Genomic DNA, 14691 nt, shown 5'->3' with positions numbered 1-14691 from the left:
GATACCAAACTTGGAAGCATTATAAACTGTGAGGAAGACAGCGTAGAACTTCAAAAGGGCATAGACAAATTATTGGAGTGGACAGATAGGTGGCCGATGAATCTCAATGCAGAGAAGTGTGAGGTGATTCATTTTGGAAGGAAGAGCATGGAAGAGCATGGAGAGACAATATGAAATAAGGGGTACAACTCTAAAGGTTGTGCAGGAGCAGAGGGACCTGGTGTATATGTGCATAAGTCATTAAAGGTGGCAGGACAGGTGGAGAGAGCAGTTAATAAAGCATACAGAGCCCTAGGCTTTATTAATAGGGCACAGAGTATAAAGGCAAGGAGGGTTATGCCTTGTATAGGACACTAGTTAGACCTCAGCTGGTGTACTGTGCACGGTTCTGGGTGCCACACTTCAGAGAGGATGTGAAGAGAGTACAGAAGAGGTTTACAAAAATGGTTCCAGAGATGAGAAACTTCAATTATGAAGATAGATTGGAAAACTACCCTCCTTGGAGAGGAGAAGACTAAGAGGAGATTTGATAGAGGTGTTCAAAATCGTGAGGGGGCTATACAGAGTAGATAGGGAGAAACTGTTCCCACTCGTAAAAGAATCGAGAACGAGAGGGCACAGATTTTAAGTGATTTGCAAAAGAAGCAAGCGTGATGTGAGAAAAAACGTTTTCTCACAAGTGGTTCAGGTCTGGAATGCACTCCCTGGAAGTGTGGTGGAGGCAGGTTCATTCGAGGCATTCAAGAGGATTCAATAGAAGCAATCGTCTAATATGCTGGGTTATGGGAAAAAGGCAGGAAGTGGCACTGAGTCATAATGCTCATTTGGAGATCCATTGCAGACATGATGGGCTGAATGGCCTCCTGCACCGTAACAATTCTGTGATACTGCATGTCAAGACTGTCGCAACCTAGGAATTGCACAATGTTTGTCACAAGCGACAGTTGATGTAATAAAATTGAATGGGAAATGTTAACATAGGAATTTATACTTGGCAAAGTTGACATGGGAAATGAGGCTTATGGAGAAGAAATAATTGCCTTAGGTTAGGGAACATAGGAACAGGAGTAGGCCATTCAACCCTTTGAGCTTGTTCTGCCTTTCAGTGAGATCATGGCCAATTAGTGCCTTAACTCCATCCACCGGTCTTGGCTCCATGTCCATTTATGGCCTTGGTTCCATGTCCTTTTATGACCTTGTTTAGCAAATATCTATCGATTTCAGATTTAAAACAAATGAAGAGGGTACATAGTAGAGCGAATACCTCTGCCACGCTGTGTTAACTCAACATTATTGCAATTATGCATTTCTTCCCTGAGACTTTTCCCTGGCTAATGGGTGCTCTTTAACTACAAAGCTGAAAAAATAATTATTTTTATTAAGAGCTTGTATCTCACCGAGGAGGCTTCAGGCCAATCTACATGCAATAACCTGCTCTGAAAACACTGCTCGCATTTTAACGTTGTGACATATTCCACCACAGCAGCTGAGACAATCCACAACATTTTAAAGCAATCAACAGCATTCTAAATCAAACAAACCACAATTTTTTTTAATAAAAAGGTCAATTTGCCAAATCTCTCAAAGTTAATGTATCCTTTAAAAATTTCCAGGATCCGGATCTGCGTCGTCACTTTTTTAAAAATTCTTTCACAGGATGTGGGCATTGCTGGCTAAAGAAGCATTTTTATTACCCATCTCTAATTGCCCAAATCAATTCTTTCTTGGACCATTACCTATCTTTGTATCAAGTTTCGTTGAAATCCATCCATTAGTTTCTTGAGATATATTGATTACAGACTAACAAACAGGGGCAAAAGCATTACTCCCACCCATCTTCAGTGGCGAAAGTAATTATTAATTGAGTGAGCAACAACGGCTTTTTTTGTGGGAGTGAATTCCACATTTCTGACACCTCTTTGCATGAAAAATAGTTTCTAATGTGTCTCTTCAGTGACCCGGTACAGGTGAAAAGGTTATGCCTCCTTTTCCAGTGGAAAAAGCTTTCCGTTACCCTATTAAATCCTTTCATAGTCCTAAACCCTCAAACAAGATCACATAACTTTCTATGCAAAAGGCCTAGTTTATGTAATCACTCCTCATACTCTAACCTTTGGAGCCCTGGTAATATTCTGGTGAATTTGCACAACACCTCTTCCAAAATCAATATTGAATCTTTGGACCTCCACTGTTCTGGCTTTTAACCATTTTAAATAATACTCAGATCTATACCTTATTGGTCCAGACTGGGTAACATCACATTTACCCATGTTGAAATCCATCAGCTACAGTTTTGCCCCCTCACTTATCATTTCAAAGTCTCTTAGTAATGTTATTTTCCTGTCTATACTACTTACTAAACTGACAATCTTTGTGTCATTGACAACTTGGATACATGGCTCTCTCTTGTATTATCTGTCATTAATAAATATAGTGAATAGTCGAGGCCCCAGATCATGCTGATCACCATGGGACACCATTAAGTCACACTCTTCAAATTAGAGTACTTATCCATTATCCCTAATCTTTTCTATCACCTAACCCAGGACAATAATTTGCCTTGAATTCCATTAGTTTTAATTTTAGTCCATTATTGCATACCTTCTCGTGGTCATATGAACTACATTCACAGACATAACCCCATTTACTACATCTACTTTAATTACTTCAAAAGTTTTGGTTAGGTTAGTTAGATATAACATACCCTTTGTAACTTCTTGCTGGCTCTCTTTGATAAACTCAAATTTCTTGAAGTGCTCAATCACTTTGTCCTTAATTATTGATTCCAATAACTTCCCCACAACAAATGTTAGACTAACAGGTCTATGATTTCCTGGTTTCTCTTACTCGCCTTTCTCAAATATTGGATGTTTTCAATTTTCCAATCTAAAGAGACAATTGAGGGAGCTGTGTAAGATTATGCCTAAGGCATTTTCAATCCCATACCATGGACAGGATTTTTAGGTTGGTGTCCAGGTGCGATCGGCGGGCCCGGGAGTGGCTGGGGAATGGACCGCCGCCCACGATTGGCCCCTGACCGTGATTTCACACTGGCTGGCTAATTAACGGCCAGCCAGTGTGAAGCGCATGCTGAAATGCCCAGCGCTGCCGGGGTGGGGGCTGACGTAAGCGTGGATGCGGGCAAGCGCTAACTGAAGGCTCCCTGAAGGCAGAGAGCTGCATCGGGGAGCTGAAGACTTCAAAACAATTAAATAAAGATTCTAAAATCCGGAAACAAATGTCCACACATCAGAATCAGTCACCTGAACATATATATGATGAAAAGTCTGCCCATACATTTTTATTTTTTAAATTTAATAATGGAAACCGCATTCCACCTTTGGATAAGGTTTCATCAAAAGTGCAAAGCCTGCCTGGCAGATTCGCCTGTCTGCCAACCGTAAGGTTGGAAGGACCGCGAACAATCAGGGACAATTGGAACTGTAACAGCTTGAATTGTCGGCGGTCATGCTCCTGACACTTGAGCGCGCCGGCCGACTGAAATCCCGTGCGAGCGCACAATGACATTGGGACGCTCGCCTAACGTCATCATGCCTGATTTTGTATCTGATCGGGTCCAGTGCGCGCCCGCACGCTGACCTATAAATTCTGCCCCATGGGGGTTTGTCAGTCTGTAGTGCCATTATATTTTCTAATACTGTTTTCTTGGTTATGTTAACTTCAGTGAGTTTCAGTCCTTGATTCATTTTTATTAATTCTAACATTGCAGGGAAATTATGCCCTTCCTCTGCAGTGTCAACTGACAAAAGGCAATTATTAAACAAGCCAGCCATTTCCGTTTTTTTATTTCCAATATTACCCACATTTTTAAAAAGACCCCACACTACCCTTGACTGCCCATGTTAATGTAGTTATTAAAGAAAAAACATTTTTATTAATCTTGATATCCCTCAGATTTCTTTTTGAATTCCTTTTTGCGGTCCTCACAATCTTTTTAGTCTTCCCTTGCTGTTTTTTTATCATCTCCAAGTCTCCTGGGTGTACACTGCTCTTTGCAATCTTGTATGCTGTTGCTTCAGAAAGTAAAGAACTCGATGGTTGAACCAGTATGTATGAAAGTAATTCGGTCTCCGTTTTAAAGACAGATGTTCTGTCCTTATTTTTTTATATGTTGATAAGGCTAGTTGCAATTTGGCAAGCCATTGAGCAGAGTTTCTTGCAACATTGGAATTTCTTTGCAACATAGGCTATAAAGCTGATAGATGCCGAACTGAGCCACTACATTGTCACTGGCAGGAGGGTGATTAGGTGGCAGCATGATTAGATGACAGAGGCACGTTTTCATTATAAATGTAGACATGGGAAATTGTAATGGAAAAAAACTGAGCTAGGAAGTGTGCACAGATGCAAGTTTGAAACCCATGTTTAGAGGAAAACTATTTATTTTCTTCCCTTCCTCTGCATTGGCAAGATTATTGATATTTCATCAAATTGTCTGCTGCATTAGGCATTTGGATACAATAATGACAAACCACTGCGTTACAGGAACTGCTGATAACTAAAATGAAACTTACCTCTAACAGTGTTCTGTGCTGGTGTGTCTTCAGAGTATGAAATTCAGCAGCATTTCAATCATGGGCATTGTGATTGATGATTTTATGATTTCAGGGCTGGGAAATTGTTAGCTGTGCTGCTCACAAATCATCTTCAACTGAAGCCCTTGCAATTTAGTGGTGAAGTTCAAATGACAGCAGAGGAACCACATAAGATGGCAAAATATGATCGGCTAATAAAGAACCCATCTTGGAGCTTTTTAGCTTGCTTTTAATGTGAATAATTGAAACATATAATGCAAGATGGCCACACTTTGTAAGCGTTGTTTGTAAGTATTATAATGTATAGCTGAAAGCTTTTCTGCCAATTGAAAAAACTTATTAGCTGCTGTTTTTGGATTAACAAAGTAAGCTAAGTCTTATTTTGTCTGTCCTTCAACAGCCCCTAAGTAATGCCTACCATGAATTAGCACAAATATATGCAACAAATAATCCAGCAGAACTTCGAAATGTGGTGAACAAACACAACGAAACATTCACAAGAGATAACAACATGGGTCTTGTCAAACAATGCTTGTCCTCTCTTTATAAAAAGAACATTCAGAGGCTAACAAAGGTAAGATATATCTGCACAAAATGTGTATAAGACCATAGATGATAAGTCAGATGCTGAATAAATGTATCCTTGCATAGCTTTCCTTTACTATCAGGCCTTACAATGGCATTTATGTTTGTTGCTGAAAAATGTTTTTGAAATCTTATACCTGGTGATGATTGGCTTTCTAATTTGTTCTCCATTATTTCAACAAATAGAATGTGGAATGCAATTGTTTTAATGCACAAATAAGCTGTACTGGCCAATTATGCCTTTGGGCCTGAGGAAAGGTGGGGGAGGTAATGGCGTAGTGGCATTGTCGCTGGACTAGTAATCCAGAGATATAGGGTAATGCTCTAGGGACCCAGGTTCAAATCCCACCACAGCAGAAGATGGAATTTGAATTCAATTTTTAAAAAAAAGCTGGCATTAAAAGTCTAATGATGACTATGAAACCATAGTCGATTGTTGTAAAAACCCATCTGGTTCACTAATGTCCTTTAGGGCAGGCGATCTGCTGTCCTTACCTGGTCTGGCCTACATGTGACTCCAGACCCACAGCAATGTGGTTGACTCTTAAATGCCCCCTGAACAAGGGCAATTCAGGATGGGCAACAAATGCTGGCCTAGCCAGTGATGCCCACATCCTATGAATGAATATTAAAAAGTGCTGAAAAATTATCGGTCAGCAAATTATCTCAGAAATGTTTGCAATGAAGGCTGTATCCTGGAATTTTCACTTGCGCTGCTGCTTTAAAGACTGAAAAAAAAAGTCTTCAAAGTTGATGGATATTTTCTCCTGATTCTTAAATAGAACTTAGTATATGGATTATAACAGGATTTCTACCAATTATTTTGCTTCGAAGTTTGGGCATTAACCATCATTGCTTGATCTGTTATCTGTAAGGAAATGCTTATGATGAGGAAAAACTTTAAAGGAGAGAAAGAAACAGCAAAAATGTGTTTTTGCGACTGACGGCATGGAAAGGGAGGAGGATAGTAATATTAAGGTCCTTTCTGTTAACTCATAAATATTGTTAAACCTAATAAAGCAAGAGTTATAACTTGGAATAGAAGAGCTTCACTCCCACACTGAAGTCCTAGCTGTTAGTTTCACCTCCTGTCAATGTCAGATAACGATTGCCCTCCTCATCATCAAGTGTATGGTTTCTCTCTTTTTAAACACCAATTTTATCATAAACTATATGTTGGCGGTCTCCTCATAGTTGAATGATTATGCAATGAATGACTGGTCTAGTCAAATAGAAAAGTTCTGTGTATGTGTTGAGGAAAATTGGCCAGTGTTATTGCTCCTAATTATTATCCAGAGATCCCTATTAGAAATGTGTGTGTGTAGATGCCAGATGAGGACATCTGGGTTCTGCTATGGTGCCTTTGTGCCCTTACAGTCAAGTAGTCTGCCAGTATTCACTGTGAACACTTGCGCATGATTGACTACTTGAGGTGCCGGTGAGTCTTTGGACTTAATGGCCAGAATTTTTACCTCACTAGGCGGGCACCCACCCTACCCAAACGAGTGTAAAATGACGTCGGACAAGCATCCCAATGTCATGCACTCGCCCGATATTTCGGTCGGCAGGTGCACGGGGGAGTTGGCATCATGCCCTTCGACAATTAACAGGTCTATTAAGGCCATTAAAGTCCCAATTAAATGTAATTTTTCGCTGCCCATCCATCCTTATGATGGCAGGCAGGCAAAAAGGCCAAGCGGCCTTTGTATTTTTTAGGAAACTTCATCTATGGATGGGATGAGGTTTCCAACAGCAATTAAAAATAAAATAAAAAATTTAAGCTTTCATTAATAACATGTGACAGAGCCATGAGGGGACGTGTTTTGTAACGTTTTTAAAATCTTAATTTTTATCCCTTACAATCTTCATTTCCATTAATCCCCCCCCCTCTCCCACCATCACCACCGGCAGTACTGCAGCACACATTTCAGGCCTGGCAGGCCTTAATTGGCCCGCCAGCATGAAATCACGGTCCGGCCCCGATCGCAGGCAGCTCCCCGACCACTCCCGCCTGTCCCCGCTGAGTCCGCCTGACGAGGGCAAAATGATGGCCAATATTTCAGGAAGTCAATAAAGGATCAGAATTGTTTTGGAAGAGGAGAAAATTGGCAAGAAAGTAAGACACAAAATATATACTGAAAATTCAGTTGTGGATTTCCACTCTGATAACAACTCTGTACAAAAAAATAATTGTAATGTGCAGTTTGAATGATGCCAAGTTACCAAGAGGCCAAATTAACACAATACATGCATATGAAGACCCAATCCATGTATAGATGAATCTCTCACCTAAGGCGCTCTTAAAACAAATTTCCATACATTCTAGCAGTGGTTATTGAATAATGATTTATTTTTCTTCTGTCTGCCCTTCAAAGCCCAATGAGGCCAATTTTAACACCCATTCCCTAACTCAACACAGGCACTTTGCCTGAACCAGGGACCTTTCTAATCTGTGCACCTCACTGACAAAATCACACATGCATTCATGAATAGTCTTTGTGGACCTCTTAAAAAAAATTATTATAGAAATTTAGCCAAACTTCTAGATCTAGTTTTGAATACTTCCCAGAAAATACAAACATACAAAGTAGGAGCAGAAGTAGGCCATTCGGTCCCTCTAGCCTGCTCTGCTATTCAATAAGATCATGGCTGATCTGTTTTTATTGTGTTTCGAGTTCCACATTCCCATCTACCACCGATAACCTTTGATTCCCTTGCCTAACAAGATTCTATCTCCTTCTGCCTTAAAAATATTCAGTGACCCCCGCTGAGGCAGAGAGTTCCAAAGTTGCACAACCCGCTGAGAGAAAAAAATTCTCCTCATCTCTGTCCTATAAGGGTGAACCCTAATTTTAAAACAGTGCCCCTAGTTCTGGACTCACCCACAAGAGGAAACATCCTTTCCACGCCCACCCTGTCAAGGCTGTTCAGGATCTTTTATACTTCAATCAAGTCATCCTTCACTCTTCTAAACTCCAGTGAAAACAAGCCCAGCTTGTGCAACCTATCCAGATAAGACAGCCTGCTCATTCCAGGTATCAATCTAGTAAACCACCTCTGAATTGCCTCCAATGCATTTCCATCCTTCCTTAAGGAGACCAAAACTGCACACATTATATTGATTAATTCCTAAAACAGAGGTTGTGATTTTACAACATGGAATACTATTTATTGCAAATTATGTAGAGTTTTAATAAAGGGCATACACCTGGAACTTTAACTTGTCCTTTCTCTTTGAATACACAACTGGCAGTCAGTAGTATTTCCAATCTTTTCTCTTATATTAAGATGTGTCTCATTTTTTCATTGCAGACATTTTTGACGTTGTCCTTACAAGACATGGCTAGTAGGGTACAATTATCAGGTGCTCAAGAAGCGGAGAAGTATGTGCTTCACATGGTAAGGCTTTTTTGACAGCTAAATGAGCAAGGGGAGCATACAGTCAATGTAAAGTCGCTGAAGGACATAAAGTTAACAAAAGATCAAATACATCATCCCCTGAAAGTAGGATAAATAAAGACATAAAGGCCAACGGCATTTTGGATTTTATAAGTTAGAGCAAAAAATACTGGTTAGGCCACAGTTAAGAGTACTGTATGTAATTTTGAGTGTTTCAATATAGAAAAGACCTTAAAGTCATGGAGAATATACAGCATTCACCAAGGCCCTGCTAAATATGTGAAACTAGTTATGAGGCTTGAAATATTGAGACTTGTTTGTTTCCATTGGAGCAGAGTATTACACTAGAAAGATTTAATTAAGCATTTTTAGAATCGTGAAGGTTCTCATGGCAAAAGACAATTTCATCTGGTTGGGAAGTCAGGAACAAGGGGCTATCAATTTGAAACGGTTACTAGGGGTGAGGAGAGAGACCAATTGAAAATGTAGAGTCAAAAGGAATGTTCTCTGATTGGCAGGAATGTGGAAACTGGTTTTAGTAAGGGATCTGCACTTTGAATATATCTGCCTATATTTGGCAGATGTATTCAACATTTTTCATCATGTCCAGCAGGAAATCTTTGGAAAATCTGAGACCAGCCACGCTTTTCTGCCCCAGTCCTCCCAGATGCATCCAGATCGGGCAAAATAGAAATAGAAAATCAGCTTTACCATTGTACTAAATGCAATACGACACTTATGCAAGTTTTGTGGCAATGGAACTCATGTGGAATATTGACACAGGCTACAAAGGACCATTAAGCTTTACAGCGCTGGAGGTGGTCATCCGACCCATGTTATTCCATGCGTTAGCTTTGCACCATGTATTATTAATTTGGATGACGGAATAGTGTGTTTCACATCCAAGTTTGCAGATGACACTAAGATTGAAGGCACAGTAAGTTGTGTAGATGGGTGGAGGAAGTTTCAAACAGACAATCAAAGACTAAGTGAGCGGAAAAAACTTAGGCAGATTGTGTTCAATGTGGGGAAATGTGAGATCGTCCACTTGGATTGGATAAAAGATAAATTGGAATAATAAAATAATAAAAGCTAATGCACAGGTGGGAAAGTAATCAAAAAATGTTAATGGCTTTTATTTCATGGGGGGTGAAATTCAAAAGTGAGGAATGGTGCCTCATTTGTACACTGCCATGGTCTTGAATACTGTATTCAGTTTTGGGCACAGCGCCACAGGAAAGCTATGTTGACCTTGGAGTGCAGATTCACCAGAATGATGCCAGGGCTTGAGAAGCTAAACACTTAAGATAAACGCAAAATACTGCGGATGCTGGAAATCTGAAATAAAAACAGAAAATGCTGGAAAAACTCAGCAGGTCTGGCAGCATCTTTGGAGAGAGAAGCTGAGTTAATGTTTTGAGTCTGTATGACTCTGAAGAGACCTGCTGAACTTTTCTAGCATTTTCTTTTTTATATACTTGAAAAGTTAAATTTTGAAGAGGGGTTGCATAATAAACGTGGATTGTATTCCTTTGAGTTTAGAAGGTTGAAGGGTGATCTAATCGGTGTTTAGCATGATAAAGGGAAAGGACAGGCCAGATAAAGAAAAATTAAGTCCTCTTCTGGAGAATCCAGACTAAATGGTTATAATCTTAAAATTAGTGGCAAGCTGTTTAAGAATGAAATTAGGAAGCATTTTTTCACTCAGTGGAAATCTGAAATTCTGTGAATCCTGGGCCAGTTAAAATTTTCAAGACTGAAGATTTTTTTTTAAGGATATGGAGAAAAGGTGGGTAAATTGAATTGAGGTGTACATCAGCCATGATCTAATTGCATGGAGAAACAGGTTTAAGGAGCTGAATAGACTGTTACTTTTGCTGTTATATGGAACATCTGGCATTTAAATCATTGCTCTGATTCTGCCCTTTTTAACGAGATGTTGTTTTGGGCAGAATGGACTCACGTTTAAATATTTTCCCCACAGTCAAGATGGTGTATGCCCAGTGATCTATTTTACCCAGTAAGTTATCACAGCCACTTACAAATTTATTCTCTTCAGCTGAGGTCATTGGATAGCAATCAGGAGGGAATTCTTGCTGACTTTTTGTCCCATTCTCTAATCCAAGAGCCGTTTGTCGTCCCTAACACTTGCTGTGACAGGGATCAGCCAATTCAGAAGAGACTGAATAGATTAAGCCTGGTCTGTTCTGCTAAGCGCTACATGCATTGGGAAGGTGTGATTACTTTACTTTATTTCCTGCTCTGTGTTCACATATTTACCAAAATCATGGTAGATGCTGCCAATTTATATACTATAATTATATTCGCTCTGGAAGAAATTACTTTTGTCTTTTTATCTTTGTGATTTAACCTGATAAAATTCTGCCATTGCATTTGCTGATGAGAATAATTGGTCTTTGATTTCATGAAGTTAACTTTCTTTCAGATAGATGACGGGGAAATATATGCTAGTATTAATCAGAAGGATGGAATGGTCAGTTTCCATGACAACCCAGAGAAATATAATAACCCAGCCATGCTTCTCAACATTGACCATGAGGTAACAAATTTATCAAAGTTAATTGACCGAATATTGACTTCTACAGTTGAAACAAGTTAGAATTTTACAATTTAGTATGTCTCTCCCTAATAACAATTACTATTAGTAACAATGCTACAGTGTTAAACTCTCAAAGTATAAGGAACTGTGGGATCTGATTTATATGTTGCTTGGATCTGCTGACACTTATATTGCAATCCATTGTCCTTCTATTTAGTGGCATAAGTGGGATATAGATTGTATCCCTGATTGTTCTCCTTGTTTTATGTTTTCCTTTCTGCCTATCCTCTTCAGCTTCTCATTCTATACTTTTCTTTCCTTTTGGGTGAAAGATGGTGGTGTCGCAGGAAAAGAAGCCCTAAACAGCTGCAGAGTTAGGGATCATGGGGAAATGTAACTCTCAGCATCTCCTGTCCCCTTGCTCCTATTGTGCTCTCTGCCCTTTCCACAGTCTTATTTCCTTTTCTAACACACACAGTCCCATCACTATTTTTGAGCTATTTGCTCAACTCCGTTATTCTACCCCATCCAACCTATGTGTCTGTTTCCTTTAGAGGCTTTGTTTACTTTCAAAATTCAGCTTGTTTTTTATTTCTAAAAATTAATTAAAATGAACAAAACTGCCAGTTTGTCTTTCTATTTGTGTATTTCTTTGCGTCACTATCTCTCCCTCCATACTCATAGATGATAGAAATTAGATTCTCTGTTTTACAGGTATAAACCATTAGCATTGACTATTTCTAACTGAACAAAACACAGGTGAGATAATTAGTTGGCTTCAAAATTTAACTTTTCTTTGAAAATTGCAGTAATATGAAATGAGGAAAAAGACTTCTCCTATTTTGCCCCCTGCATTCACCCTCTTCCTTTGATCCACGTGTATGTCACTTTTTTTATTTCTCTCACTCTCTCATAGAATACAAAGCAAAGGCTTGAACCACTGTAATTTTTTTTCTCCCAGACAATCAGCCTCTCTTTAAATCAAATGTACAACCCAGAAACAGACCATTCTGCCCAACATCTACACTGGCATTTCTGCTCAAAATAACCCTCCTCCCACCCCCTACTTTGCCTAACCCTATCAGCATAACTTTCTGTTCCTTTCTCCCTCATGCACTTATCTAGCTTCCCCTTAAACACATCTTTGCTCTTTACCTCAACTACTCCATGCGGTAGCAAGTTCCACATTCTAACCGCCCTCGGAGTAAAGAAGTTTATCTTGAATTCTTTATTGGATTTCTTAGCGACTATCTTGTATTTAACATAACTAGCTCTGGACTCCCCTATAAATGACATAATGTTAATTTTAGCTTGGGAGAGCTTTTGAAATTTATTCCCTATCCTTTCTAAAGATAATTTTGAAAAGCTTTGAGTAAAATTGTTGAAAACAGAAGAGAAAATATTTCTTGGCATAGCTGACTAATGTTGATGCACAATCTAAATTCAATTCAGTGTCACCACTCTGGGCAAAAAAAATCAGCTCTAAGATCAGGCTTTTAGGAGAGGCTGAGGCCTTCAAATAAAAAACATCAATAAAAGCTTTAAAATGCACTAAAGACAATTCAGTGTATACTTTTAATTATCTCATTGGGAAATATGTAATTTTTGGGGTTTGTTTCTAAATTTTGGATATGCCCATATTTTGAGCATTGTGGAGTTTCAGTTACTAAGGGAACACAGATTTTCAGAATAATTTTGAAAATTGTAGGAACCCAGTGACTAGATTACTCTGATCTGTTTACTTGTGAGTTCCGTTAGAAATGTGGATGTGTACATTTATGGTGGACAAATCTGACATTCAAAGTGTCACCGAAGACACCAGAAAGACAAATGAAGCAAAGAGGAAGTATATGCAAACACGTGATGTTTAATATCTTCAGGTTAGATTAGTTCATCAGGAAACAGAATCTTGAGAAAGCAAACAATGTCTCATTACCATATTAATGCACTTACCAGGCATGTTTGTTTTTATTTTAATCTTTAGATGCAGAAATGTATAGAATTAGATGAGAAGCTGAAAACGATGGATCAGGAAATTACTGTTAATCCACAGTTTGTACAGAAGGTAAGAAATTGATGATAGGATTGATTTATTTTCATTTCTTCTCAGATATGGGCAACACTGGCATTTATTGCCTAACCCTAGTTGCCCTTAGAAAGTGGAACTGGACTGCCTCCTTGAACCGCTGCAATCATGACCATGGTCACCACACTTTAAGGTCTTTGAAAGGGTGCAAAGGGGATTTACCACAATGGTCCCAGGCTTGAGGAAATGTAGCTACAAGGGTAGATTGGAAAAGCTGGGTAGTTCTCCTTCGAGCAAAGGAGGTTGAAGAGAGATTTGCTAGAGGTGTATAAGATCATGACAGGTTTGGATAAGGTAGCCAAAGAAGAGCCGCAGCTTATGGTGCAAGGATTAGGTGACACGGATTTGAGGCTTTGGGCAAGAGATACAGGGCGATGTGTGATTTTATGCATCGAATGATAATGACCTGGAACTTGTTGCCTGCTTAGTAGTGGAAGCGGAGATGATCAATGATTTCAAAACTAAATTGGATGGGCACTTGAAGGAAATAAACTTGCAGGGCTACGGGGATAGAATGGGGGAGTGGGCGTGAATGGATTGAATACAGAGCGCTGGCATGGACTCGATGGGTGGAGTGGTTATCTTCTGTGCCATAATAACTCTGGTACTTGCTACGGTGAAGTCAGGTGAAGAATTGCAGAATTTTGATCCAGCAACAATGAAGGAAGGATGATTGTATATCCAAAATGCGTTCAAAATGCTTCAGAAATGTCTAAATAGTGGTGGATTTGATGGACCATTAATTCAGTAAATGAAAGAAAATGTTAAATTATTGCATTTAATACTCTCCACTCATCATAACGTAATTTGCAAAGCTGCTTTTTTAAGTGCCCTAATGATCATCACAAAATAGCATGAAAATATGAGCCACGCTTCAGTAGCACTATGAACAGGAGTTATGGAAAACTTTATGCTAAATCATTTTTGTGAATTTTTGTTTTTATAGAGCATGGGCACCCAGGAAGATGACGTAGGAAGCAAGGCATCAAGTTATTCATAAAAAAAAGCCTAACACTGTGTGAGAGCTGCAACAACAAAAAGATATAAAATAAAAAGGTGCATTTGATTCATCAGCAGGATAAAAAACAGGAAACTGAGGGAATGGATTTAGTCACGTGAGCATCAGGAGAGAAAATCAATTGTTGGTTTTTGAGAGACTCCCTCTGTTAATGCTTTCAGAACTGTTTTCTTGGCAAAAGAATCTCTGGGTAGGAATAAATCTATCGCTGTTTTATATATCATTGTTTCACGGTTAACACTATAGCTGTGTTAAATAAAACTGAGCTTTGTTTCTCCATTTTGTTTCTTTGCTTTTTCTTTCTTTTCTGAGTCCCGATGGAAAATTCTGGAGAACTAGTCTGGAAGGTTAACTCCAGGCATATACTGGGATTGTGTGTTAAAGTACTTGACGTACTGCTTGATTTTAATTGGGGTTAACTGAAAACGTAAAAATACAAATAGGGTTACTTTCAACTTATTTTCTCATTTTCCTGTTGGGATGCAGT

General features: G+C 39.1%; 1 protein-coding gene across 4 annotated transcripts in view; it reads left to right on the top strand.

Annotated features, from left to right (window-relative positions):
- cops3 (COP9 signalosome subunit 3) overlaps positions 1-14483 on the top strand; it is a 40730-nt gene extending 26247 nt beyond the window's left edge. For 3 of the 4 annotated variants that reach the window (XM_078558908.1, XM_078558906.1, XM_078558909.1), the window contains 5 exons: positions 4957-5130; positions 8454-8540; positions 10987-11100; positions 13085-13165; positions 14133-14483. In XM_078558908.1, coding sequence (XP_078415034.1) covers positions 4957-5130; positions 8454-8540; positions 10987-11100; positions 13085-13165; positions 14133-14186 — 510 coding nt within the window. In that variant the 3' untranslated portion in view covers positions 14187-14483. Of the gene's footprint in view, positions 1-4956; positions 5131-8453; positions 8541-10986; positions 11101-11814; positions 11863-13084; positions 13166-14132 lie in introns of those variants that run through there. The other variant, XM_078558907.1, reaches the window with a different exon arrangement.
- The last annotated feature ends 208 nt before the right edge of the window (positions 14484-14691 follow it).

The sequence above is a fragment of the Cetorhinus maximus genome, chromosome 15, assembly GCF_964194155.1.
Source record: "Cetorhinus maximus chromosome 15, sCetMax3.hap1.1, whole genome shotgun sequence".
Taxonomy (NCBI): domain Eukaryota; kingdom Metazoa; phylum Chordata; class Chondrichthyes; order Lamniformes; family Cetorhinidae; genus Cetorhinus; species Cetorhinus maximus.
The sequence above is the reverse complement of the archived record's forward strand: the minus strand, read 5'-3'. Positions and strand labels throughout refer to the sequence as shown.